A 24,554-nucleotide genomic window follows, 5' to 3' on the forward strand; every position below is an offset into this window, starting at 1 on the left:
CTTGGATGACCTCAGTGGGTTGAAAAAATAGCAGACAGGAACCTTATGAAGTTCAACAAAGGGAAGAGCAAAGTCCTGTACTTGGGGAGGACCAATGCCATGCATCAGCTCATGCTGAGGGATGACTTTGCAAAAAAAGCACCTGGGAGTCCTGGTGGACAAGGTGGGTGTAAGCCAGCAACATGCCCTTGCCACAAAGGCCAAGAGCATCTTGGACAGCACTGGAAAGAGCACTGCCAGCAGAATGAGGGGGGGTCTTCTTTACCTCACGGGATCAGACTCTCGGAAAGGAAATTGCACTCGACATAATTTGCACTTTCTATAATCCCTCAGGATGTTGATTGGGCTTGTGACAAGGTGGAAGTACTGCCCTCTAGTTGTTCAGTCATCTCCTCTGTCCTTCATGGTTATGAGTCTTCAGAAGGCAGATGCAGGAGAGAAGGCAGATGACACAGAAGTGAGTCCCCAAAAGAACAGTATGACTCTCCACTGCAAATGTGTTGCCTTTTAACAGATATGAAAGTTCAGTGATCGTCAAGATCATTGCTGCCTTTTCTTCAGCATGGCTTGGCAGTGCATTCTCATGTTTGTCTTTTCTGCTTTGCTTTCAACATTCAAAAAATGAAGAAGTTAGTGAACTGTAGCACTTTGCTCCTGTGCCTTAAAATAAAATATTAACCTCTAAGACTACTTGAGGAATTTTCAGCTCTAAGTAGGCTTAGATTAGATGTTCTGCTATTTTTTATTTATAGCATATGTTCCTAGTAGCTGGAGATTCCCTTTTGAAGAATAAAATCAGGACATGGAAAGATTTTCTCACCGCAGATATTGCACTTACTCCCATTAGTGCAAACTGCTGAACCTGCTGTGAGCTTATGTATTCTAAATATTTATATCTGCAGACTAAAATGACAGGTAGTAGAATAAAAGTTTAGCATCCCAATGATTTTTTTTTCTGCGTTTGTTATTGCCTCTCTGGAATATGGCAGAGCCACCAATATCCTTGTAGCATGCAGTGCTGTTTGAGTACTTTGTTTTATACAGGAACCTATAGGGTTGCATTTCAGGTGCTACTTTTTATTATTATTCCATACAATAGTCAATGCAGAATAGAAGTGACAAAACTGGGGAATAAAAACCCAGGCAAGAAGCTGGCAGAATAAATTCAAGACAAATGTATCCTGTTAGTGTCATCTCTTTCAGGTAGCAAAAAGCACCATTTACGCTAAAAACCACTCTGATATTGTTGTGTATTTTGATAACAAATTACTGGGTTTTAAATAAACAGAATTTGAACATCCACCATTTACATAGGCAGACCTTCAGGTGCAAGCTTCATTTTGGCACAAGATGAATTGACACAGAGACTGGGCATGTAGAAAATCCCAGAGAAGTTATGAGATCACCAAGTTCAGTTGGTAAAGAAATACTACACCAAAAATGGCATTTTTTCCTTTTGCCATCTTCCTTTTTCATTTACCGAAAGACCCTTCTTCCTTGGGACCTGCTCTGTTACCTGATGGTATGGTTGATGTTACAAAACACCAGCATAAACACCCCCCATTTTTTTATTCCTTTGAAGATGAAAAAGTAGTCTGCCCTGAAAAAGAGGCTCAAATTCACCACTGTCCTATCTATCAGCAGTAGATCTTGTGCTATCATCCTTACTATAGCAAAGAAAGTGGGTGGGTTTCTGTCAGTTGAAGTGAGTGCACAAAATTAGGTGTTCTCACCAAAAAAGATGTTAAAAGCTTTGTCTAAGAAACACCTGGCTAATAGGAATAATTCTTATCTTTCATACCAAGACCTTTAGTCATGAACATTTTTAAGCAAGTGGTACTACCGTGAAATTCTTTGCTGTCCTCTTTCCTGTATATATAGCTTTTAAAATATTAGGTTTAATTTTTTGAAATTTTAAATGTACATTTGAAAATGTTGCTGAATCAGCATTCTGTACCTGCCTCCTTGTGGATGGAAATATCCATGACTCTATGGAAATTCAGATAATAAAAGTGGCAGAAAACAACTTGGTACTAAGAAATACGAGTTGGAAACACAGGAAATATTCTTTCAGAAAAGGACTGATCCTCCTCTGTCTGCATTCTTCTCTCTCCAAAAAATATGACATACTCAAAAGCACATCAACAAAAAAACGAAGACTACACTGACGAAAGTTGGAATAGAGGTGGAAGCAGATCTCATTGAAACATATTTGCATTTGAAACTCGTGATGATGACTGAGATTTATGCATCTAAATTACAATTAAATAATGTTAAGGTTGTGAGTAACTCACAAGAGCAAAGAAATGTGCAATTAAAGGGAAAATATACCATATGTCCTTTGATATGTAGGCATATTGCAGTGCATTAAGGAAGTCATAAAAGACACCCTGTTGTGGTTATGTGTTCTGAGACATGTGGCACATTTCTATTGTAGCTATCTATTTCCCTGCTTGTATGCATCTGTGCCATTACTTAAATGTTGATTTTGAATGTGAATTTCCTTTTGCATGGTAAAAAAATAGAGCTGTAAGACTCGGGTTTTTTCAGTGTTTCTTTAGATCTGTTGCTATTTATGAATCTGGAAGTCCAAAATGTTAAACATATGAATGAAAAAACATTGCAAATGGCAAAAAAAATGGATTTAATTTAATCCTCAGACAAAATGAGGAAAAGAAATAGTTTTAGTGACTCTGAATGAATGATCTTATATCTTCCCTCTAAAAACTGACAGAGTTGAATTCCAAACACTGTTCTCCTGTATTTTGCATGGAAATAGGAATGTACTAAAAAAATTCATATATTTCGTTTGGACCATTTGGGGAAATACAATGGGGAATGACTCCTTTCCTTTTAAGGTTCATCACCTGTGGCATCCCACAAACCTATTTTTTTTTCTCAACTCAAAGCCAACCTGAAAGTGTGGAAGAACAAAATGGAACATTCAGATCCTAAGAGCAGTGTTTATGTGGCTGGCATCTAACCCACATCATCTCAAACACTGCAATCACCAAGACACTCCAGTGCTTTATACAAGGTGGTCAGGTGACCAGAGCATGACATCTACATGTCATACTTGTGGAAAAAGAAAAACATTTTGTGGCATTCCCAGTGTATCTCATGGGAACACATTTGCTATGCCTGCAGCCTTGGGACACTTCCAGAGACCTCACCGGTTCTCCAGGGACAAGTATATACTGAAAAAATAAGTCTTCATAATTCTGTTACTATCTGGGTAGGAGATGGTTGTTCTGCACACTGATTTGGCCATGGCCATCATGCATTCTTCATTCGTAGGGTTCTTTGTTGCTGTCTGTAGTAACTAAAAAGTACCAATTTGAACACACAGGTACTACAACAGTTACTCTCTGAGGTCACTCCAAGACCATGTAACAATAACCATGAATCACCATGAAGCCTATCAAATCTAGAAAAATATGGTTTCTTCAAATCTTCCTTTTTTATTTTTGGTTTCCTACAAGTATTATAGTGATGATGATGATGATGATGATAAAGTGCATAGGAGACAGAAAAAAAGGGACCAAAATAGACCAAAAAATGGACCACAGTGATGACTGAAATGGTTAGAAACACAAAGTAATGGACATGCTGGCATGGCTCCATCTTAGTATAACCTACAGAGCAAGGCGTTGAGCCACAGATATATCCCAGAGAAAAGCAAGCCAGATTAGCATCAACTCAGGGTCCTGTATAATCTGAAGAGACAAGGCAGAAGAAGTGCCATTGTGGTAACAGAGAGCATCAGGCCCAGGTGGTGAGCCCTTGGGGAGCGGGATGCTGTAGGAATGCAACAACAGCTTGGAGCCAGCAGCCTGGGAACTGGTTGTCAAGGGAAAAAAAGGAGGGGGTGATGGGCAGTCGCAGCATGCCCTCGGACAGCAGAGCCAGCAAGAGTAATCGTCATGGGGCTGGGGACAGGAGCCAGCCTAGACACGGTCCGAGGAGAGAGCATGCCAGTTGGGAAGCAGCCGCACAGCCACGGGGTGGCCATGGATGCCACTGACAATGTGCGCTGTAACCAAAAGGGCCGGCTAGGGCTGGAGGGTATAGCCAGGGCCTTCTGGCAGCAACAGCTGAGCAACAGAGCAAGCAGTGCAAGAGTAAGGACCAAGATTCACGTCTTGTGGCGTGGGCTGTGGTATCCTCCCCCGGGTAGTGAGTGTCCTGCCAGCCACGGCAGCGCACGCCTCTGCCAGCTGCAAGGGCAGGCATCAGCTGGCAAAGGGCAAGGAGTTCTGTACCCACAGTCTGCAGCGTGGCGCTGGAATGCACACAGGCTGAGCAATGGATGTGCCCGGGAAAAAGCAGGTTTAAAATGCTTTGGATGGGGACTTTCAATGTCCCTGTACCAATTACCCGTTACGACTCTTCATTCTTCCAAAAATTGTCTTAGACTTTGCAAACTCGTTCATGAGGCTCTTTGGCGACACCGAGATTCCCCCCATTGGCTGCACTGAAACAAATCAAGGCTGGTTTCAGCACTTCCAGCGTCTGTAATTTATATTTAATGTGGCAGCCTAATGTGGAAGCTTCTTCTTGCTCTGTTTCACAGCAGGGAAGCTGCAGCCGGCCAGCTCATCGGGGAAAACCGCCCCACGCCCCCAGGCAGCCTGTTCCAGTGCTTTGCCACCCCCCATGTAAAGAAGCCCTTCCTCATGTTGAAGTGGAAACTTCTTGTGTTTTAGTTTATGGCCACTGCTCCTTGTCCTGTCGCTGGGCACCACTCTTTTGGCACCCGCCTGCGAGATATTTGTATGCATTAGTGAATCGTCTCTTTCTAGACTAACACGGCCAGCTCCTGCAGTCTCCCCTCACGACAGATGCTCCAGATCCCAAACCAGTTCCCCCGCCCCTTCCCAGCGCTTCCCTTCAGCGTCTCCAGTCCCGTCCCGCCCCGCCACGCGCTGCCGCCAGAGCGGACTGCCCGGGTGCAACCAACTGCGGCGCTGGGCAGAGGGGGGAGCAGAGACTGCCGCCCGGCACAGCCCGAGCGTCTCCCCTGCAACGTGCGCGCCACAGCACTATCACCACCCCCCCCCCCCCCCCCCCCCCCCCAGCCGGCCGTACCATTTCTCTGCTATGAGGCGCTTTGGGCAGGAATGTACCAAGGGCGCGGAGGGAAAGGGGGGTAGCCAAGACAGGCGCGTGACAAGACTGCGTGTGGGGGTCACGTTCGAAGGGACTCAGCGTCGGCTCTCGGTCCCGTTGTTCTGCAGGACCGTGCAGGACCACGGTCTCATCGAGGCGCCCCCTCGCCAGGGGGAAAAGCAGGGAGGAGGCGCCGGTCCTCCTTAAGCCCTTCCTCCGGCGGGATGGGGATGGGCCGTCCCACCGGGCGCGCGCCCCCGCCCCCCCGCGCGCCGCGTTCTTCCCGGATCGCCGCCACTGCTGGGTCCGCGGGGCGCGCGCGCGAACGGGCGGGAGCGGGGGCGGACGCGGAGCCTGACGCGGAGCCTCCCGGCACCCGCCAGACATGTCGGTGGCGTTCGCGGCCCCGAGGCAGCGGGGCAAGGGGGAGATCACGCCGGCCGCCATCCAGAAGGTGAGGAGGGCGCGAGGAGGAGGGCCCGGCCCGGGCGGCCCCGGGGGCTGCAGCTGCCGCTTCCTGCCGCGCGGGGAACGGGGGCGGCTGCGGCCCGGAGCGCCGAGGCCCCGGCGGGGAAGGGAGGCGGCCGGCGCTAGGGAGCACTGGCTGTGCCCGGGGCTCGGCCCCGGCGGGGCGCTGCCCCTCTTTCTGCGCTTGGACACTTGTTGGAGGGTCCCGGGGCCGGCGGGAGGCGCAGGGCGGGGGCGGGCGATGTCCCTGGGCCCCTCCAGCCCTCATTTTACTTCCTCCACTTGGGCTGCCCCGATTGCCCCCGCGGGCCTGAATTAACCCGAGAGGATTCGGCCTGGAAGCGGAGGAGTTGAGTAAGTCCTTCTTGCGGGGGGGCCCTGGGAGTGGGACCGCAGCCTGCTTGTTCCAGACCCTGTGCCTGACTCCGAGCGCTGCGGGGTAGGCGGCGGCTCCAGTTCCCCAAACTTGGTCGGCCTGGTAGTTAAGGCTGCCTCCCACTGAACCTTAGGTGTGATTGAAGAAGAATATTGCGGTCGGAGCCAATGACAGCGGCTCCGGACGACTCCATTTCAGCTTTTGTGGGAGGGAGCAAGTTAACTCTCTAAAGTGATGAAATAAAAAGGACATACAGGATTTATAATAATCCACAGTGTTTTGTGTCAGCAGCAACAAAGGAGCATGTTCAAGTTGACTGCTAGCTGTGTGGTATTTGGAAACTTTACTGAAGACTCGCACCATCATTGGTGTGGATGGCCGTGGATCAAACAGATTTCAGATTGCTGCCAGCTCCTTGCGTAGGGGAGTCTTTTGGGTAGATAGAGCTAATGTCTGATTTAGTAAAGGATTAGAGCCTCAACAAAGTAGGTGTTGCAGCGATATGGACGTCAGAGAAGACCCCAGTTATAATGGGGACCTCCAGGCGACTGTTGGAGAAGTTGGTGCTTGGGAATTGTAGATGAAAAATGCATGTCCACTGGGTGGAAATCTGCACAAAGGTAGTCAGTAGAGACTTCAGGTCACATGGGGAATACAGACGATTTAAGTTTTTTATGTGCTATAGTCAAACCATTAGTTTCAGTGGTGGTGTGCTGGCAAAATCCTAGTGTTAAAGCTGAAAAATTTTTGTAATGTACCTGATCTGTCAGAAGCCCTGAAGGTATCTTCATCCAGCTGGAAACGAGATTGTATTTTGATGGTAGATGTTTATAACTATCTGAATCTTCTATCAGCAAGCACTCAGTTAAACTTGTATAAAACAGTTGTTTACAGTCCCATCTAGGAAACAGTTATGTTCCTTTTTGTTCCCTTTCCTCTTAGTCCTAGCATTCCTGCCCTCCCATCCATCCCTTCCTCCCCGAGAGGTCCGGCTTACATGGCTGTAGTGAAGAGTGCAACCATCTAATGGGCAATCTCAAGGTCTACTTGTCTGATAAGCCTTAAGAATCTGCCACTTTCCTCGGGATTGTGGGAGACATTCTGAGGCGAGCCTTGATTCACAGCTTCCTTTGCAAGTGCTCCATTAGACTTTGGTATCAAAGGTATTGTCTCCTTTTTCTCCTTTTTTTTTTTTTTTTGTGAAAATGGCCATTGTGTTTCTTATAAAACTTAAAGTTAGTACATGTGTCATGTGCCAGTGTAGCAGTGGTCTGTGATCTTCCTCAGAGAGTGCAGTTGTAGCTTTGCTTGTTTTCTGAGGCTCACACAGTAGCTGAAAGTGCTGCAGTTATGTCTGTGTTTAGTGCTTAACAAATGCATTTCCAGATCTAGCAGTTTCAGGCAAAATACTTGCACTGGGATAATTCTAGTCCATTCTGGTAAATTACTGGTTAGAGTTTAAGAAAACTTGTCTGGCTGGCTCATTCTTACATGGATAGAAGTCCTGAGTAGACTGCATACAGTTTCTGGCTCCATACTCTTTTCACAGTAGAGCTGGATTAGGTAGGAGAAAAAGTGTCAGTACTTTTTTTTTTCCCCCTCGCTTAGAATTTGTTTGGGAAATAAAGGTTGTGTAATGATGTTGTGCTTTCCTTTTGGAAGGATGAGCCTAGTCATGGCTAGTTTCAACCATGTTTAGAAGGAGATGATCTTTGGGACGTTTAAGATTCTGTTAGTTTTGTGAAATTAAGCAGCTGGGTAAAGGATCTAAACTAGCTTTCCAGTGAGAGAAAGCAAAGGAGTAAATTGATGGAAGATTTTGTGTTTGGCGGTAAATTTTCTGTTGCACTCAGTTGAGTTGGATAACTTGGCTGGTGGCTCAGATTAGCCATGATTCTGCTGAATCTTGCTTGATCAGAGTGCAGAGCATGAGCTAGAAAGACGAGTGTGGGCACATGCACTGTAGGAGACCAGGTTGTGCTTTTTTTTCCTGTTTACAGAGCTTGAAACACTCTTGACTTCATGAACTTCTTGTAGAAAGTTGTGAAATCAGCCATTTCCCGTGATTTTTAGCACTACTCTTTTTTGGTCAGAAAATTAATTAACAGGTGTTCATTTTCATGGACACTTCTGAAGTATAATAGATTTATTGTGCCCATTTGTCCTGTTTGTGGCCACCACAGGATTAATTCTTGCAGCAGCCAGGAGGGATCACAGTGTGGACCTGGAGATTATTCTGTAGGACCTCACTTCATTTGATGGGGGATGGGGGAAGGGGTCACGTAGTGTGTTGTGGTCAGATATTGTCAGGGGTTCCATGTGGTGAGCACCTGTATGGGAATCATTTGCCTCTCTTGTACCCTCCATTATTAGTATTTTTGCTATTCCCGTTTGCTTCTTATCTCACTGCTGTTTCCAGTAAATTTTTCCTATCTCAACTGGTGATCTTAACCTTTTGTATCTCCAGTTCTCCCCTCCACCCCACTAGAGGGGAGAAGGGTACATGGTTTGGAGTGTTTCAGTGGGAACACTAAACTGGGGAATACCATTCCTAAACTGTAACACCATTATACCAAATATTTCTAAAATGCAGCTAGTTAGACATTCTCCATGTAAATATGGCCTAGCTTTCCAGCACATTTGCTTTGAACAAATCTGATCAGCTCAGTTTTCATCAATAACAATTTCAGTGCCTTTTTAAATTAAATTTATAAGCAGTTGCAGGCTTTAGAAGGAGAAGGGAAACTTGGGGCATAGACTTTTAAGTGAATTTCTTGTTAGCAATCAAATGAAGGAATGCAGAAAACTTCTAAAACTTTCTAAGAATTTGGTGCAGAATCAGCATTGTTATTTGACCAGGATGCTTCACAAATGTAGCTGCTGATAGTAGTGCTATGAAACCCTTCAGCCAAAACCCCTGAAACTCATCAGACGGGGGGAATATGGGAGCAAAACAGTGTTCTATAAATAATTGGTGAAGCAGAATTTTCTGGATAACAACTTTTTTTTTGTTGCTTTTAAAAACTAAGACAAGGAGCAAGACTCAAGACTCAAACTTACCTTCAGTTTCTTTCCAAAAAGAACGTGAAATTTACTCCAAACTTCTTCTTTATTGTTTCAGATGTTGGATGAAAACAACCATCTCATTCAGTGTATAATGGACTATCAGAACAAAGGAAAGACTTCTGAATGCTCTCAGTAAGACCTTAATCCATATCTACTGTGTACTGGGTGAATTTCCATCTAGATGACCATTCTTGATGTTTAGCTTACGTTTCAGGACACCTGTGCTGTGAAGAAAAGTACTGCTACACATACTATACTTAAAATTTATGTGTGTGGGGGGGTTTATTTGCTGTATGAGTATCACTTCTGTCACTGAAATGTTGCAACTTGCCTACTGCAAGTTGATGTCACCATGATGGTGCTCATACAAACTAGGACAGTGTAACAGATCTTTTCCCATTGTTGGAGAGAGGTAGTTTTGTTTGAGCTATTCTCAAAACCATGTAGGAAAGTGGGCCTTTCTGCTTCCTCATGGCATGTTTGAAAACTACCTGTTTTTCACTTGCCCAAGAACAAACTGGCTTGTTTTAAAAGTTTGACTTGCCAAAATATCCGATATGGACTTGCTTCTAGTGGGGCCTTTGGAGAGTGATCTGAGAGAACTATAGAAGGAGTGAATTGTTAAAGAGTGTTATTTTCCCATTACTCTTTTCTGGCATGAGGTGATCATGGCACTCATGTAATCAGAAAAATATGGACAGATAGGACATCTTAGTCCCTTGCCAAGAGAACTGGTAGTCTGGGAATAGGAGTGGGATCATAAATAATAAATGCTTTTGGTTTAAGGGACTACTTTTGTTCACAAGCCTGTAGTTATGTACTTGTAATCTGCTCCAGCTTTCAAGGTTATTTTTGTGACTGTGGGCTAGATATTAAGAATCGGGACTGTGGTTCTCTAGCAGAAAAATTATTCCTTAGCAAACTTTGAAAGCTTGGCGTCCTGCTGAAATGTGGTCACAATTGACATAAATCTATGATATCTTGAATATGAGGACATAATAAAAAGCTCTCTTTCTCTAGTGTTTGTGATGGAAATTACACCAGACACAAGCACACTCCCTATATGTCTTCTGGTGATTTAGTTTAAGGCAGGAAGTGAAACAGGTGAAACTAATGTCACCCAGCTTTACATTATTTTTATACCAAGACAGTAGTAGAGATAGGCATAGATTTGATGGAGACATTGGGAAAGATTGGATAGTAGGTAAGTGTGAGGGAGAGGCTTAAGATTCGTAGTAATGGTACTCTTGTGTCTTGAGTCTTGTTTAGCATAGGTAGCTTTCTGTACATATGTGGAATTAGAGTAAATTCTGATGTTACTGTATTAGTGAATTAAGATTTGTTTTGCTTTATTTTGATAGATACCAGCAGATGCTGCATACAAACTTGGTTTATCTAGCCACTATAGCTGACTCCAACCAGAACATGCAGTCTCTACTACCAGCAGTAAGTACAAAACAGTGTAAAAGTGGGGAATACATTTCATTTGGATTCCTGAAGGGAAGAAAACGGCAAAACCAAACCAAAAACCAACCAACCAAATGTTTGAGATAATGACCAAACACTTGGCCTCTGATTTACTGTACAGTGCATACATGATGCTATCCCTTCATGCTGTATTTGGAGTAATCTCACTGCTTAGGTCTTGCTTAAAATCTGACTTATTTAACTGAAGACTGTTAGTGTGAATAAGATATGCAATGCAGAGTTATTTGGCCTGCCTCAAAGACAGAATTTTTTTTCCTTGGTTTTTTTTCCCCCCTCAGCTGAGAACTGTAGTGGTATGGCTCTTAGTCAACTCCTACAGCAGTGCTCTTTTTCCTCTTAGGTTAGGGAAGGATGGGGGAGTGGGATTTTTATTTTTCACTGGAATATCATCCATTCTCTTGCCTTAGTGGAATGAGGCTGGGTAAATTTTTTTCTGCTTTTCTCACTTCTAGGTGAGTCTCAAATTCTTTGCCTTTCTTCTGTATTGGAAAACAGCCCTTTTTTTAAGGTGCACTATGATAATATGAAAGATATAAGGGCTCCCAGGCTTAACTTGAAACACTACATCACTTTACATGTCTTGGATATTACTTGCTGTCTTTTCTAAGTCTGAATTTTTTCTGAGTCTGTATTCCTGAACTATTTCATACGATGCCTCAAATTTTTCCCCTTTTCCATTGTTTATGGAGCAGTAAGAAAAGAAACAGCAGCATTAAAATGGCTTGCTATCTGTTTGCTTTTTGTGCTAATCAGAAAGCTTGGGGAGTTCATTGTGAGTAACACAAGTAAGTTCTTTGTTTTTTGGTAATAAGACTTTTCTTGAATTAATATAGTCTTGATTCATTTCTGTAATATGAAGCTAAAAAGAATGTCTATAAAACAGCCATTCCTAGATACTAGTTTTCACCAACTGAAATTGAATTACTTTTTCTTTGGTCTCTGGAGAAGTGTTCTCCAATCATTGGTACTAGCGAAGCATCCTTTCAAGTTGGTACCTAGAGGACTATAGAAACAGTGCTTCATTATGTCCAACCTGTTGTGCCTGTAGAGGTTTCTCTTTTTATAAATCCATGCTTGTCGCTGAGGGGGAGGGAGAGAAACCTTTAAGAGGGCTGTGTGTGTTCCTCAACTAATACATTTCTGGAGGCTTAATTCATATCCTGGTTCTGATGACAACTGGAAATGAATTTGACCTTATCCTAGTCCCTGGTGGACAGCCTTGTTGTTAAAGTTGAATGTGATAGCATTCTGTTCTTAAAAGAAAATGAAGATAGGACTGGGAAAGGCTTTTGCAGATCTGGACTGAAGTGTGTTTCTGATTTTCAATGTCAGGAATATGCCATGGTACTGAGAAAAATAACATAGTGTGTGTTTGAGGGGGTAGAGAGAGTCTCTTTTGGACAGGTGAGGAAGGGAATAAAGGTAGCTTCTTGGGTTTTCTTTCAAAAATACTAAATGAAATTTAGATCTTCAGTCTTGCCTAAATGTAGGTGCTCTAACATACTAAGTAAAATCTTTGAAGATTGTCCTGAAATGTAGCATAATCAGACAAGATGATTTTTGTTGGGAGTTTATAGAAAAGTATTCTTTAAATTCTTTCTGTCTTCCTAGTAGATTTTAGCTAATAGAATTTGGGAACATGTGAGTTATCATATTACCTTTCTTTTTTCAATGCAAGATAAAGTACTTCAGAGTTTTCTCCTCCACTGGCTTTCCATGTAGGAACTGATGAGGCTCATGTTGATTCGGAAGTAGTATGATTCTCATCACCATGCTTGTGTATCAGCAGTTGATCAGTCTTACTAAATTCAAGGTGTGGATGGTAACAGTTAAATACGGAGCAAGATAGTGTGTGTGTGTAGACATCTACTATTACTAATACTAAAATACATGAATTTTATTGTACTACTATTGTAGTTTCTTCCCACAGAAGTTAGGAGACCTTGAGCCTGGATAGATTCAGAAGTTGAGTCGTGTCTCGTCTATTCATTTCTGGAAGATTGTTCCCCCCAAGTAAACTATATTTTGTTTTCCATTTAAATCTTACCTTGTTACTATCTTAATCAGATAAATAAACTCAAGAAATTTCACAACTTTTAAAGTGTTTCATAAAAAGTAATAGTTACGTGTTAAAGTGAGGTTGGAAAAAGAATGCTTCTGTTCAGATATCATTCACATTGATAAAAGCCATAAATGACCAGGTTCATTGAAATTTTTAATATGAGCAAAATTACTCTAACCTTATGAGAACTTCATTGTGTCCTCTAGCAATATTCCTTAGACTTAATGCTTTATATTCTTAGGAAAAATGCTTGTAGTTGCCTGCTGTGCCTCTTTCCTTGTCTTTCAGAATTCACTGTTCTAATGAAATGCCTGACTTCGTTTCTGAAACTCTGGTATTGCCGTAGAGAGCAGAAAGTGTAGTGACCTTTTGGTGCTGTGAGGAGAAATGTTTATGTAACAGGGACCTGGAAGGGTGGAAAAGGTGAACCAGGTGAAGCAAGTACTGCAGGGTCTGGGTGAAGGGAGCCTAGCCAAGCTTTGAAAATCCAGTGTCATAACAAAGCTCCTGTGGTCTTTGTATGCCTGCTAGACTATTAAATTATTACTTTTGGGGTAAGACACCTTCTTTCACATTAAAAGACCTAGTTCTTGACTCAACCAGTCTTTTCTCAGCTGTGTGAACAGCAGCATTATTAAGGGCAGGGCTGTTACAGAGTGTCTTCCCTGCTGGGTAAGAGCAGTGACTAAGTTCACATATGAAGTTGATACAACTTTTTGCTGCCTCTTTTTGAGTTGTGGCAGATATTCTCTTTCTTGGATAACAGTCAAGAGTCTCTTTACCACCACCTTGTGAGATAAGCTAGCTTCCCAAACAGGGCTTGCACCATGGGGAGCACAACACTTGCATTCTTGTGATTTTTCACTGGTGCTGCTTTTGAGGGAGGCTACAGCAAGATATTGATGTCCTTGAACTGTAGAGAGCAAAGATGCAATTAAAGTGGTGGTGAGGTGTTGTGCGTGCATGTTTCTAAACACATGAAATTTCAAACTGCAGAACAAGAATCTTATCCTCCTTGACTTTTACTTTTTTTGTTTTCTGGAGTGTTTTAGTGGCCTTAAAAAGTCATTGCAGACTACTGAATAAAAAATCCCTAGCTTTTCTACTTGGACATTTTCTCCTCTCTTATATGTCTTCATTTTGCCAAATATTTTTAAGGAAACAAGCCATGACCTTCACTTTATTTAGTATGTAGTGGGAAACTTCTCATTTTATAATGGGCAGATATTGAGGTCTGCAGGAATTATTTGGGAACATTTGTGTGAGGTTTTTGTGGTTTGTTTGGTTTTTTGGGGGGAGTGGTGTTTTCATTTTTGTTTGGTTTTTAATACAGGAAGTGATTTTTTTTCAGGTTTTTTTACTTGCATTCTGTCAGCATGCAGAGCACGAGATTTTGGTGTGTATTTCAAGAAGGTGTTGAAAATGTGCTTCTGATTATGACTCACTTGTGTAACATAGAGCTTTCTTTTATGTTGAAAGTGCCAGTTTCTTCCAGTACTGAGTTACAGTCTGTATGTGTAATGACTTAAAATAAAAGTTACTGTGTCCAAGTTCAAGAAGAATCTGGATATTGCATTAAATACTTTTTCTAAATTTCATAATATTGGAAAGGTTATTAATAAACTTTATAATTACAAAAAAAAAAAAATTTTCCTTGAGCTATTTCTCTCAAAAATCAAGCTTTTTGTAGGACTTGTGAAATCCCTTATTGTGTGCTGTTCCCGAACTTGTCACACAGGTTAGGGAGCAGTCTGTGCCACTTTAGTTACAAAATACTTTTCTATAAAATAATGACTGCTTTTTATAAGCACCTAATATCAATGAGCACTGAAATGCTGGTTATTTCCAAAACAACTGCTTCAAGAGATAGGGAAAAAAACAAACCACAACAAACCAAACTAACACAAAAATAACCCCAAAACCAAAGACAACCACTGCCCATACATAAAATAGAAAAATGCTTCCAAAAATTAACTTGAAGACAAGCTTTCATGAAGTGCTAGTAATGATGTTTAATGGTTCTAAGTTGTGGAGCTCTGCAGGCTAGATAGGAATCTTCAATATAAACATGGCTTCACTCAAACAAGGAAAACTCTCATTTAATTTTAAACACTTTATTTTTCAAAAGGGTAATGTTCAATCTATGGTTTTAATGTACTAAATGTGTTTGTAGAAAAAAATTGGAGTCTTAAGAACTGAGCTGTGCACTCTGGTTTTTTAGTAGCCTTTATTTTGAACATAAAAGCTGTCTAAAATACATGTTGATTGAAGTACCTTGATGTGTTTTTTCTTGAAAAAAAGGAAGATGGTATTCTGAGAATAAAAATATGACTCAGTTTTAACACTTTAAAATAAAATTTTGAAATAAAACTTCTGTTACTGATGATGAGAGGAATCCTAAATTAATGAGATTCTTCTCCAGTTATGTACCAAATGCCCGGGAAAGTTTGACGCCTGTTGTAGTGTTGTGGTTTAACCCCAGCTGGCAGCTAAGTACCATTGCTCACCCCACACACCTTCCTTCCCCTTGCAGTGGGCTGGGCAGGAGAATCAGAAAAAAAGGTTGAGATAAGAACAGTTTAATAATTGAAATAAAATACTATAATAAGATTATAATTAAAAATGAGACAGTAAAACCACAGACCAGTGCTCAGCCTGAGTCTGATGCTCTGTGGTGTGGATTTTCCCTTTGGCCAGTTTGGGTCCTCTGTCCTGGCCATGCTCTCTCCTGGCTTCTTGCAGGCCTTGCTGGCGGAGCCTGGGAAACCGAAAAATCTTTGACTTAGAGTAAGCGCTGCTAAGCAGCAGCTAAAACATCAGTGTGTTATCAACATTATTCTACTGAATCCAAAACATAGCACTGTACCAGCTACTAGGAAGAAAATCAACTCTATCCCAGCAGAAATCAGGACAGGTGGCATAGCAGAAGATCTGTTTGTGGTATGTGCAGTATGGTGCATAATTCTGCATTAGCCTTTCAGAACACAAGTCCATGCCCAATTCAAGTTCAGCTATTTGTAAACTCAATAATAGAGAACAGAGCAAAAGGAAGGTTGAATGTTTCCTGTCAAGAGGCAAGGGAGCTATTAGTCATTACTGGAGCTTGGATTTTGAAGAATAATTGCTCTGATTAAATGTTAAATAGTGCGGGTAGCTTGGGGTGGGTTCGGACGGTCGGGACTGACGGAGATCTCTGAAGTCAGATCTTGGAACATGCGGTTTATTGCAAAGGGCGGGGGTATAGGGGCACTGCTTAGAGCTGCCAGACTCAGCTCAGAGCAGGCCCAGGAGAGCAAGAGAGTAAGCGGGTAAGTAAAGAGAGAGAGAGAGCGAGAGAGGAATGAGAATGAAGAAGTGAGAGAGTGTAGTAGGAGTGTGAGTAAGAGTGGAGTAAGAGTGTCTGAAGTCCTGGTTACAATACAATAAATCATCTTCTGTACTGAATATTCTAATTGTCACTAACCAATCTAATACAAGATACAAATCCTATAGCATTTACATACAGCCTATAAGAGTTCTTATATTACCATAGAGTGTTACATCTTAACTTCTCAAAACTACTCTTTGGACCCCTTCTGCTGAGCTAGTAGGGTCTGCTCTGACCCTTGGACCTGCCTGCAAGCAGAGGGTATTGTTCAATCAAGAGGGGATTACCTTCAGTCGGCCATACCATTGTTTTCCAGTTGTTCAGTAACTAAGACTTGGTATCTCAAAAGGTGGCTTTCATTTCGATGTCGCTTATAGTTTTCATATTCTCAAAATCTTTTGACAGGCAATCATATTTATAAGGCTTTCCTGTTTCATCTTCCCCAACATCTCCCCTGTTCTGATGAACAACTAAGATATTAGACACAGTCCTACTCGTCATTTTTTGCACACACTGAAGTATACAAGGTACTGCTACTAAAACTATAATTATTACTACTAGAATAATCAAGCCTATTTTACAGAGTTCCCTTAGCCAAGGTGCAAAGCTCCAACCATCAAACAAACTGTCTAGCCAAGACGGGTCATCTGTTGTAATTTGGTTAGCTAGGTCCCTTAGTTTTTGTAGCTGTTTGTGAATAGAAACAGAATGATCGGATAAGTTCATACAGCATAATCCTTCAAAATCTTCACAGCCATGCCCATGTGCTAATAAAAGATATCAATGTAAGTTTGGTGTCTATGGCTGGGAGTTGGAGAAATGTGATGATTATCATATGGCCAATATTTATCAAAAGTAACATGACCAAAACCTTCTGGAAAAGGCACTCAATAAGTTGAGAAAGGTTTGTCAGGGCTTGTGTCACATAGACAGATGGTATCGGAGCCTGCAGATTTGGCTAAGGCAACCCAGACATTTGTCTTTGGTTGATTTACAGGTAAAGCTTCACTGCAAAAACAAAAACAAAAGGTTAAAAGCAACATGCATCTACACAAATAATGCTAAAATTCCATTCTTTTCTTGAGCTGTTTTTTTGGCAGACGATCTTCTCTCAGTGGTTCTGCCGAGTTCACATTTGGGTGCCGCTTCTCAGCTTCCACTCGCAGGGTCACTGGCTGGAGTGGAACCGACAGCAGGCTTTGATGCGTGGTACAGCTTCACGTTCTTTGCTGGAATCCACTTGGTTCCTTCACCTGTGGAGAGACATGCAAATCCCTTTCCCCACATTATAAGATCATATGGTCTTTCTATTTTTCCTGATTCTAGATTCTTGATTAAAACTGGGGGGTGCTCTTTCAGTTTTGCTTTTTTGTTGTTTAAGAAATGTCTGAAAATGAGGGGATCAGGCTCTTCTGCAGAGCTGTTCAAGAAATTATAAACACACAAGGCTTTATTCAACCTTCTTTGAGGTGTAGCCTGGGCTTTTCGCCCTTTCTGTTGATTTAAAATGCGTTTTAGAGTTTGATGTGTTCCTTTTAGGGTACTTTTTAGCAGTCGTTTAAGATACGGTGAGCAAATGCCACTGTATCTTACAGCCCTTTTTAGTTCTTTAATTTCGGGAGTGGGGATGGGAGCCCACATTTTAGGACTGTCAGGCTGTTGGCTAGCTATCACAGGCTTAGCTAATAGACTAAGACTTTCATCTTTATAGATTTGGAGTCTTATTTCATGCCAATCTGTTAATTGAGAATAATCTGAGCACTTTGGAGGATTTTTTGATTCAGAAGGTAGCGCTGACAAACTCTCAGAACTCGTTTTCTCTTTCTGGGTTGCAAGATCCCCGTCGCTCACTGGCGGGACTCTGGGGCTCATTGCAAACAAATCTGGCTGCTTTTCAGGGTTTACCTGTGTTAGATTTAAAGCATCAGCTCTGGCAGAGGGGCTCTCCGTCCCCCCCGTCACTGGAGCTGCATCATTCCCATCCGTTCCCCCCCGCTCGTGGCTTGTGAGGCGAGGCTGCGCTGCGCGGAGGGATGTTGCTGGGCGGTGGAGGGATACGGCTGTGCGGTGTCGGGGGTCCCCGGCAGAGCCGCGGGAAGATGCGCGGCTGGTCCCGGGAGCGGTGCTGTGGTTGGAGGAGTGTGAGCGGAGTGATATCACTGGTCTGGGAGTTGCAGCAATTGCGCATGCGTGGGTTGCAGCAATTGCGCATGCGTGGGTTGCGTCATCAGGTCAACGCGGCAGGCTGTGATGGCGGCAGTCCGTGTGGCAGATGGTTCGGGCAGAGCAGGAGATCGCAGGACTGCAGAACCAGGGGCTGGGGCTGCGGCTGCGGTCGAGGGAGGGGGCGATGGGACGATCATGGATGCCGGTGGCGGTGGGACCGCACTGTTCAGCAGCTGAGAAGCGGGAGGGAGGCTGCGGTGGATACGGCAGGGTCCGGTCTGGGGCCACGGAGGCGGGCGGTGGCGGCAGGGTTGCCCTGTCGGCAGGAGATGATCCCGGGGCGGCGGGAGGCAGGAGGGCCGGCGGCTGGATCGCGGCGTTCTGCCGCTGGGAGCTTGTAGGCTGGGCTGGGGTGGGTGGTGGTGCCGCGGGCAGGAACGGCGCTGCCAGAGCAGCGGTGCCGGGAGACGGGGCTGGGGCAGTGGCAGGCACGGAAGAGGCTGCAGTCATCCGTGCAGACGCTGCGGCACCGGCACCAAGTGGCTCGCGGGACTGGGGCGCTCCGCGTCCCAGCGCGAGCGATGGTGTGCTGGGATCGGGGAATTGCGCAGGAACGCCAGCAGGGACGGGAGTAGACATAGACGTCTGTGCTGCCGCGGGGCCAGGGGACAGCTCGGGGCGTGCTGTGTGCGCTTGAACGGCAGGCCAGGGGGGCAGGGTTCCCGCGGTAACGTGCACGGGGGGTGCCAGGGACACCAGCGCGGCCGTGACAGGCGCTGTCGGCACCGGTGGTTCGGGAGCGGCAGGAGACTGTGAAGACGCAGCAGCGACGGACGCGGATGGGACATTGGCTACCACCGGCGCTGTGTCGGGGGGGAGGACCTGGGGGGCTGGAAGAAGGGTCGCCGCTTGGCTTTGCGGGGGGCCAGCTATAATGGCAGCCATGGCCATAACTGGCGCGGCTGGGGGAGGGGTAACACCCATAGGTAGCAGGGGTGTAGCCGCCGCCCCCGCCGGGGTATCGCCGGGGGGCGGGGCCACCATGATGCCAGCAGCGGGGGGTGGGGTAACAATGACGGCAGCACCGGGGGGTGGAGCCACAATGATGGAAATGGGGGGGGGCCCCCGTAGGGGCAAGGGGCGGGGCCGTGATGATGCGGGCGGACGGGGTGGGAGAGGCGAGGGGCGGGGCCGCGATGACGCTGGCGGACGGGGTGGTAGAAGCGAGGGGCAGGGCCGTGAAGACGCTGGAACCGAGGGCAGGGACTGCGGGAGCTGGGACAGTGGGGATGAGCGGGATGGCGGGGGCGGGGATGGCGGGAGCGGCGGGAGGGGCCGTAGGGTCCGGTGGGGTGGCTGGGGCTGGGGTAACGGGTGCCGGGACCGCGAGCGCGGGGGGCGGGGCGGCGCGAGTCAGCCGGACCGCGGGTACTGGAGCCGCGAAGTCTGGCGGAGGGGCGGGGGCCGTACTCCGCTGCGGGCTCACGGCAGCAAGGGGCAGGCTTGCAGCAGGAGCCGGGCTCGCGGCGGCAAGGGGCAGGCTCGCAGCAGGAGCCGGGCTCGGCGGGGTGACTGCTGCGGGCGGCGCCATCGCAGCAAACAGCTCTACCAGCGCTCTGCAAGCTGGGATCAGCTGCGCAGCAGCCATATCCCGGTAGGAGACATTATTAAAGAGCTTAACCCCAACTGTGTCCCAGAAGAAATTAACTCGAGTCCATTCTAAAAGATTTTTTAGCTCCTGTTTAGGTAATTGACTTGGACCGGAGCTTATAAGTAAATGCTTAAGTTGCTTATAGAGATCTCTGTCATGGGCAGAGTGGGTTTGTCCCATTATTAGACCAGTATGATACTCACTTAGATGATGTCGCAGGAGCAGTGTCCTTAGTCAGAGGTCCGTCGTGGGGGGCTGGCCAGGCACTCCAGTCGGTGCTCAGGACGCTGCTTTTGGGTCCTTTCTCAGAGCTCCGGTTTTAGGCGTCGCTTGGCAACGGCTTTCCGTGCTCAGGACCTCACGGGTGGGTCCGCACTGAGCTCCAGCGCGGGCAGTGCTCAGCACTACTCGCCTGTGCTTGGGGCGTGCGGCAGGGTCCCTCCGTAGAGCTCCAGTCAGCACTGCTTAGCAGCGTGTCCGTGCTCGAGGGGTGCCACGCAAACTTCCTCAAAGAGCTCCAGGGAGCTGCTGCGCAGCAGTGGCCGTCCATGCTCGAGGACTGCCAGGCAATTCCCTCCAAGAGCTCCAGGTAATCCCCGTGCTCGAGGGCTGCCTCGGCAGAATTATATAGCTCCAGGTTTTACAATGCGCAGCAATGGTATGCCGTGCTCACGACACGTTCTAGGTGGCTATAACTGGTCTTTTAGTTACCGTCCATGGAGAAGTGTCCCACAGATGGAAAAAGCTGAACCGGGCCTTCAATCACGTTGTGCGCCAGACTGTAGGTTCTTGGGGGGTTCGGCAATCACGATGGGCGCCAGACTGTGGGACTTTGGTGGGTTCAGTCTGGACCGGGCGTAGACGAGACGGACGGTGACGAGAGATCTCTGAAGTCAGATCTCGGAACATGCAGTTTATTGCAAAGGGCGGGGGTACAGGGGCACTGCTTAGAGCTGCAGCTGGCAGCTCTGAGCAGGCCCAAGAGAGCAAGAGAGTAAGCGGGTAAGTAAAGAGAGAGAGAGAGCGAGAGAGGAATGAGAATGAAGAAGTGAGAGAGAGTGTAGTAAGAGTGTGAGTAAGAGTGGAGTAAGAGTGTCTGAAGTCCTGGTTACAATACAATAAATCATCTTCTGTACTGAATATTCTAATTGTCACTAACCAATCTAATACAAGATACAAATCCTATAGCATTTACATACAGCCTATAAGAGTTCTTATATTACCATAGAGTGTTACATCTTAACTTCTCAAAACTACTCTTTGGACCCCTTCTGCTGAGCTAGTAGGGTCTGCTCTGACCCTTGGACCTGCCTGCAAGCAGAGGGTATTGTTCAATCAAGAGGGGATTACCTTCAGTCGGCCATACCATTGTTTTCCAGTTGTTCAGTAACTAAGACTTGGTATCTCAAAAGGTGGCTTTCATTTCGATGTCGCTTATAGTTTTCATATTCTCAAAATCTTTTGTCAGGCAATCATATTTATAAGGCTTTCCTGTTTCATCTTCCCCAACAAAATAGTTTTTAAAAAATGATAATAATTTCTCAAGATGCTATAGAAGAGAAAAAAGTGGCTGTGTTGGCACAACTGAAAGGGTGCTGTTGGAAATGAAGAGTCACTCGAGGGAGCTTCTTAACCCAGAAACTACTGATGCCTTGAAGTGGCTCTGAAACCAGAAGGGAGACAAGATTAAGAGAATAAAAGCAGGTATTTATTTGAAGGGCCTTCAAAAGTCAAAAGGGGCTCCACCCAAGATGGACCCTGGGTCCTGGGTTTTTTACACTTTTATAAGTTTGGTCCACTTGCATATCAGGGTTAATTCTCCAATTATAATTTCAGGTAGTAATGTAATTACCTCAAGTTTGCTACCCCCATCAGAGGCTTTAGTTTACATATTCTGGGGCCTTGGACAGCAAGGTGTCCTTGAGTTCAGGCCCAGAGAGGGTTTGTTAGTTCTAGCAAGCATGAGAGGACACTAGCTAACAGGCTATCTGAAGTTTCAGAGTTACGTACTAAGCAGTACAGGATTTGAAAAATAAAAAAGTTAAAACCTAAGGCATCACTACAACAAGAAAAAAATAAACGAAATATGGGAATTAAGTTGTTAGGCTGTTAGGAGTGAATTCAGAGACTACTAGCTGCCACTTTAAACCAGAGGATTGCTCGAAGTTCTGTAAGCTACTTTGCATGTATTGTTAATCAGGTGTGTCCACATGGGGAGCTAGTGCACTGTACACAAAAAACTACTTCTGTTGCCTGTGAATTTCTGTGGCTGATTTAGAAATCAGTAAAAATAGCTGGCAGCTTGAATGAGGAGTATGCTCTAAAGTGTAATTCTTTCATACTTGAAGATGTGATTTGCCTCTCTGTAGTGCAGTATCTGCACAATAAATACCTATTTCAACTGTAGGCAGTTTCCTGAGAGCTGTACCAGCCAGTCTGGTAACGTAGGTACCGAGTCCTTCAGCCTCCATGGTTTTGCTGTTTCCCAAATGCCATGCTCTGAGGGTTCTGCAGGGTTCTTTCTGCTTTCGTTGAGTTTCCATAAGGTCTTTCGGCTAGAACAGAGGTGGATTTTTTTTCCTCTTAGGTTACTAAAGGCAAGCAAAACTTACAAATATCAGACCAAACTTTAAACTGTCTTAAAAGCAAAAGAGGCAAAGGCTGTGGAACACAAAGATTCTGAGAACAGATAGAAACTGCATTTTATGGGGGAGTTATAGAGCATCTCTGAAGTCGTCTAGTTTCTATAATTCAGTGATCCCCGAGTTAACGTTCACAGTTGACTTACTCATGGTCAGTTATAATAAGGCCATATGAATTCATGCAGTTTTAAAAATTTCTGATTTAAATGATTTTTAGTTTTTTTAAGAGTTAAGAACTTTTGGGGGATTATTTTTTTAAGTATCAGAGTAGCTATTGCTAGATATTTTAGGGTTAAATTTGGTTTGTTAAAAAGTTAAATAATATTGGGACAGTGAAATATTTTTATGCAGTGACATATGCAAATTGAAGCAATTTAAAGATTCCAATTTCATCTTTAAACAGAGTGTTTAAGTATTACAGTATGCACTGTTTTAACATTTGTGCAAATATTAAGTCAGAATTTCTCTGATTTTTGAAGATACTGATGTAAATCAAGATGTGTAAACTGGTTGTCATTCTAAATTTAGAATTCCATACTCTCAGCATTACAACTGGTAATCCAACAGTGAGAGCACAAATTACATTTATAATTCACTATTTAAACATGATTGTAAATGCTTTTCCTTTAGAAATCTTCCCTACCCCCAAATATTACACTAGCTGGGAATTGATACAGGCTCTTCATTTTTTCATTTTAGACAGTCAGTACTAGAATATCCTGTACCTTGAAGAAGAGGAGTCATAACCCAATTACATCCCTGCTTTTTCAAATCTCAAAACCATATTCCTTTACAATCGTATTTCCCAGTCTGACACCTCAGTAAGTATTCCACAGGTGCCATCATCACCTATCAACAGAGTACTGCTTCCTGAGACTGGGAGAGGTCCTGTGTATTAGCAATGTGATATGAGCAGGGCAGAGTACCCCCTGGGATGGGGTGTTTTGCTTTGCAGAAAATGGTATTTGAGAATTGAAAATGTTGATTGATTAAATCCTGAGTTAGGGTTTCTCTTGGAAAGAAAAGAAGGCTATGTTTGCATTCCCTGTAGCTTTTAATAGTTATTCTGGCAGAATTTCAAGAAAATTGTATTTTTGATAGTGTCGTGTAAATATTTGTCACTAGTTGTATTGATTAGCAAAATCGTGTTTCAATGTGCTTAACAGTATTTCCTGTTTTTTGCTTTTTTTTTGGTGACTGAGTTGGTATTCCACCTCAGTTTTTATAACAATAGATGCTCCATAAACAAATCTTGAGTCTGCTGTTGATGTTAAGAAAAATCTTACCATCTTCAGGTGTACAGATTTTATTGTTGCTGTATTGCATTTGATCTAATTTATTTAAAAGAAAATCCTCTAAAAAAACGCAGTGTAACTATTGTCTTTAATGCATGCTTTCAAATAACTTTTGGATTTAACAGGGTTTTGTTTGCTGTAAAGTTGTCAGTTAAAGTCTAATTTTTTTTTCTTGTCTCTTTTTTTTGTTACAACTATTGGGTCAGTTTCAGTCTTTTTCCAGTTCAGATTTCCAGAGTTGCACTAAATAGCTTATAATTATTTTTTTTCATGCTCTGATAAATTTTAAATGCTCATAGTGGCTATAAGTGTAATCTGTGTGTTTGGGGAAATGAGCCAAAAATTAGTGTTTAGCAAGTGAAGCTATGTCTAACATCTTCTAAGTCTTTAATTTACTTTTTTACAGATAGTAAAATATGTAACATTTTCTAATTCATAATTGGAATAACATCAGCAGTGATTTTAATTTTCATTCCTTTTTGTCACGCATCCAGCAAAAGAGTGGAAGTAGCCTTTCCTTTGGTTCTGTTCACTATGTTTGGATGTCATTTCACCCTTCATATCTAGACTATATGGCTAGGGTTCATTTTGGGTAGCTTTCCCTTCACAAAGGGTGGGTTGTTTCTCTTGAATACTATGTGATCATTTTGTATTTTAAAAAGTCTTTGCCATATGCAGTGCATGTTCCCGGGGATGGTCAATTTACTTAACTTCTGTAAAGAACAAAAAAGATTAAATAACCTAGTGTATGTGGCTGGGTGCGGGGGTTTTTTTGTTGTTATTGTTTTAGGGTTTTTAAACTAAAGTTAATTTAAAGAAGTTTATTATCTGTAAAAGTCTGGATCAACTCCAGTAGAAATCGGG

The 24,554-nt window shown here is 44.0% G+C and overlaps 2 protein-coding genes across 7 annotated transcripts in view; one reads left to right on the top strand and one right to left on the bottom strand.

The window, feature by feature from the left end:
- TAF4B (TATA-box binding protein associated factor 4b) overlaps positions 1 to 5,319 on the bottom strand; it is a 93,093-nt gene extending 87,774 nt beyond the window's left edge. For all 3 annotated transcript variants that reach the window (XM_042029452.1, XM_042029460.1, XM_042029442.1), the window contains exon 1: positions 5,089 to 5,319. The gene's annotated coding sequence lies outside the window, so the exon portion shown is untranslated. The remainder of the gene's footprint in view (positions 1 to 5,088) is intronic.
- Positions 5,320 to 5,368: 49 nt separating this feature from the next.
- The window catches only part of SS18 (SS18 subunit of BAF chromatin remodeling complex), a 49,781-nt gene continuing 30,595 nt past the window's right edge, over positions 5,369 to 24,554 (top strand). The window contains exons 1-3 of one of the 4 annotated variants that reach the window (XM_042029479.1): positions 5,369 to 5,563; positions 9,075 to 9,151; positions 10,381 to 10,465. In XM_042029479.1, coding sequence (XP_041885413.1) covers positions 5,495 to 5,563; positions 9,075 to 9,151; positions 10,381 to 10,465 — 231 coding nt within the window. In that variant the 5' untranslated portion in view covers positions 5,369 to 5,494. Of the gene's footprint in view, positions 5,564 to 5,847; positions 5,932 to 9,074; positions 9,152 to 10,380; positions 10,466 to 24,554 lie in introns of those variants that run through there. The other 3 variants (XM_042029503.1, XM_042029493.1, XM_042029486.1) reach the window with 3 other exon arrangements.

Source organism: Corvus kubaryi, unplaced genomic scaffold (genome assembly GCF_017639235.1).
Source record: "Corvus kubaryi isolate FWS band 111438036 unplaced genomic scaffold, C.kubaryi_AGA036_p1.0 132, whole genome shotgun sequence".
NCBI lineage: Eukaryota > Metazoa > Chordata > Aves > Passeriformes > Corvidae > Corvus > Corvus kubaryi.